The 3214-nt window shown below is 34.4% G+C and overlaps 1 protein-coding gene across 1 annotated transcript in view; it reads left to right on the top strand.

The window, feature by feature from the left end:
• Window positions 1-3214, top strand: part of SAAL1 (serum amyloid A like 1) — a 24121-nt gene that overhangs the window by 18000 nt on the left and 2907 nt on the right. The window contains exon 10 of the mRNA XM_003781152.2: window positions 1766-1962. Coding sequence (XP_003781200.1) covers window positions 1766-1962 — 197 coding nt within the window. The remainder of the gene's footprint in view (window positions 1-1765; window positions 1963-3214) is intronic.

Below are 3214 nucleotides of genomic sequence, written 5' to 3'. Positions count from 1 at the left end.
AAAAAAAAAAAGTCTTATTTTGTGTCCCTCAGTAATGATTTTATGGTTTTCCTCATATAGATGTTAAATCTGTCTATTAGGTTTATTTCTAGATATTTTATCTTTTGGGATGCTATTGTCCATGCTGTTTTCTCTTGCTGGATGTATGTGAAGGCTTTATATATGATTTGTATGATTGGGGCAGACAGTCTAAAGATGCTTCTTTAACTCCAATCCAATCATTAATAATTAACATTCTCCTCTTTGCCCTGCTCTCCACCTGATGTAAGGGCATTGTAGAATTAGGACTGGGGGTGAGAAAGAGAGACAAGAGAGGCTGGTAGAGATTGATATGACCTTGAAGACCCCTAAGGAGTAGGGCTTTAGAGTTAAGAGTTGGTAATAGTACAAGAGAGAGGTGGTAAATCCAAGAGGACTTGGATATAGCAGCCAGGTGGAGTAGGTGCTTTGAAAAGTTGACATTGAGTTGAGAAATAAAAGATAAAAATATGTTTCTGATTGCTTAACTTTTTTTATTTTTTATTTTTGCAGTTTTTTGGCCGGGGCTGGGCTTGAACCTGCCACCTCCAGCATATGGGGCCAGTGCCCTACTCCTTTGAGCCATAGGCGCCGCCCTGCTTATTATTTTAAAATGTCATTTTCATGTACTATCAATGACTTTAGTTTGGTTAGAGTTAGATTTTTTAAAAATCAACATATTTGATCCATTGATACAGAAAACTCTCAGTTTATGATTACTTAGCAGAAGTGGTAAAGTCAGATCAGTGATTGAATCACAATGAGATATTTAACCATATTCATGATATAACTTAATATTTAAGCCTGAGCTTTATTTTTATGTTCAGTTTTATTATAGGCTACTTAAAATGATTATTCTTTTTAAGAAATCATACTAAATTTTTTTTGGTTAAACTTAGTAAAATATAACATTTAAAAGCTTTGCTTGGCTCGGCGCCTGTGGCTCAAGTGGCTAAGGCACCAGCCACGTACACCTAAGGTGGCGGGTTTGAATCCAGCCCAGGCCCGGCAAACAACAATGACGGCTGCAACCAAAAAATAGCCAGGCATTGTGGCGGGCACCTGTGGTCCCAGCTACCTGAGAGGCTGAGGCAGGAGACTCGCTTGAGCCCAGAAGTTGGAGGTTGTTGTGAGCTGTGATGCTACGGCACTCTACCCAGGGGGACAGCTTGAGGCTCTGTCTCAAAAAAAAGCTTTGCTTAAAATTTTTATGGATGAGTTTAAAATTAAGATTCTTTTCTCACTCTGTCCAAGTCCTTATGTGATATGGCTTTTGCCTAATTCTCTGAACCCATTTTGTGCTGCTCCTCTGACTCACTAAGCTGGAGCCACAGTAGTCTCATTTTTGTTCGGCCAGCCCTCTTACATTTTTTCTTTCTGGATGGAGCTCTGTTCTCATTTTTTCTACCTGAAATATTTTCATGGAATCTTTGTGTGGCAGATCCTTTGTTCTCAACTCAGTGTCACCTTTTTAGAAGGACTCCCCTGCTGGGCGGCTTTATTATATTCCTCTTTTCTTTCCTTCATAGAACTTACCAAAATCTGAAATGATCTATTTAATATACTTAACTTATTTGAAAGTATAAAATTGTAAGCCTCTGAGGGCTGATGCCTTGATGATCTTGCTTACCCCTCTATTTATGTTACCTAAAATATGATGTTTAGCACTTATGTAATACATATGAAAGAGTGAATGAAAAAACCAGACTTAACTAGCTGATTCCATGCCTCTTATTTGTCTGTATAGTAGATCTTCCTCTAATTGACAGCCTGATTCGGGTCTTACAAAATATGGAACATTGTCAGAAGAAATCAGAGAACTCTACAGGGGCTAACACAGAAGAAACTAAAAAGTCTGATTTAACCCAAGATGACTTCCACTTGAAAATCTTAAAGGATATTTCATGTGAATTTCTTTCTAATATTTTTCAGGCATTAACAAAGGTAGGAAAGAAGTATTAATGGTTTTCTTCACTAGAGGAAAGTATGGATTACATAATGCTTCAAACTTTATTATTACTTCTGTTTTTTTAATGTAAAAGTTACATATTTACTTTATATTCTATCAATATACTTACATAATATATTACTTGGGAAAATAAAATATCTTCTATCACTGTAAGTTTATAATCTTTAATTGATATGGTTTGATGTATTTATATATGCCAAACATATGTATGTGTTTATGCACATATATATTTATAAATGCATTTTTCACATACTTTGACCCAGTATTTACATTTTTTATAGACTGTTCTTTTAGCTTAACATGCTTATGAAAGCATTAAAAGCATTAGAGGCATTTTTCCTAACTCTAGAGGAATTCACTGAGAGACTTTGCCAAAAGCCCAATTTGTTTAATACACAATTTGCCAAAGAACTAGTTTTCAAAATTTATTGCAAACTTTTTTTTCTGATTATGTCCAATGATTGCTTGCATATTCTTCTTTTAACTGTATTCTTTCTATCCATATATTTATGAAAATAGATTTATGAATGTAACTATGAGAATATATTTATTCATCTTTCCTGAATTTGTTCAAGAATATGCTTTTTAAAAAAACTTTCTTTATTCTGTTGAATTGGATTTTTTTGGTGAGGCATCCTCCTTCCTTTCAGCATTTCTGTATTTTCCAGATTTGAGGTTATTACTGTCACATAGGTTTTTAGAAATTAGATTACTGTGTTTGACATCATAAATGTGAAGATGGCTGAGACATAATGGTTACATATTGCCAAAAAGCTATTGATGTGTGAAAATTTTGGTTTTACTTGACCCTTATTGAGTATTATTTTTATATCACCTAAAGTTTAACAGGTAATAATTGTGCTTTATTCTGATTCACACTTTCTTATTAATGATGGCGAACATCTTTCCATATATTTGTATATTATTTATGTTTCTTTGTAAATTTATCCATTTTGATTATTTAATGAACTCTTTGAGTAATATGTCTTTCATGTATTTGTTGCAGGTCTTTTCACCCTATTTTTTGCTGTTGCTTTTGTTTTTTGGAGAAAGGGATATAGATAGATATTTCTTTCTTTCTTCTTTTTTTTTTTTTTTTTGTAGAGACTGAGTCTTACTCTTTCGCCCTAGTAGAGTGCTGTGGTATCACACAGCTCACAGCAACCTCCAACTCCTGGGCTTAGGTGATTCTCTTGCCTCAGCCTCCTGAGTAGCTGGGACTACAGG

This window comes from Otolemur garnettii, unplaced genomic scaffold (genome assembly GCF_000181295.1).
Source record: "Otolemur garnettii isolate 467f Iridium unplaced genomic scaffold, OtoGar3 scaffold00001, whole genome shotgun sequence".
Taxonomy (NCBI): Eukaryota; Metazoa; Chordata; class Mammalia; order Primates; family Galagidae; genus Otolemur; species Otolemur garnettii.
The sequence above is the reverse complement of the archived record's forward strand: the minus strand, read 5'-3'. Positions and strand labels throughout refer to the sequence as shown.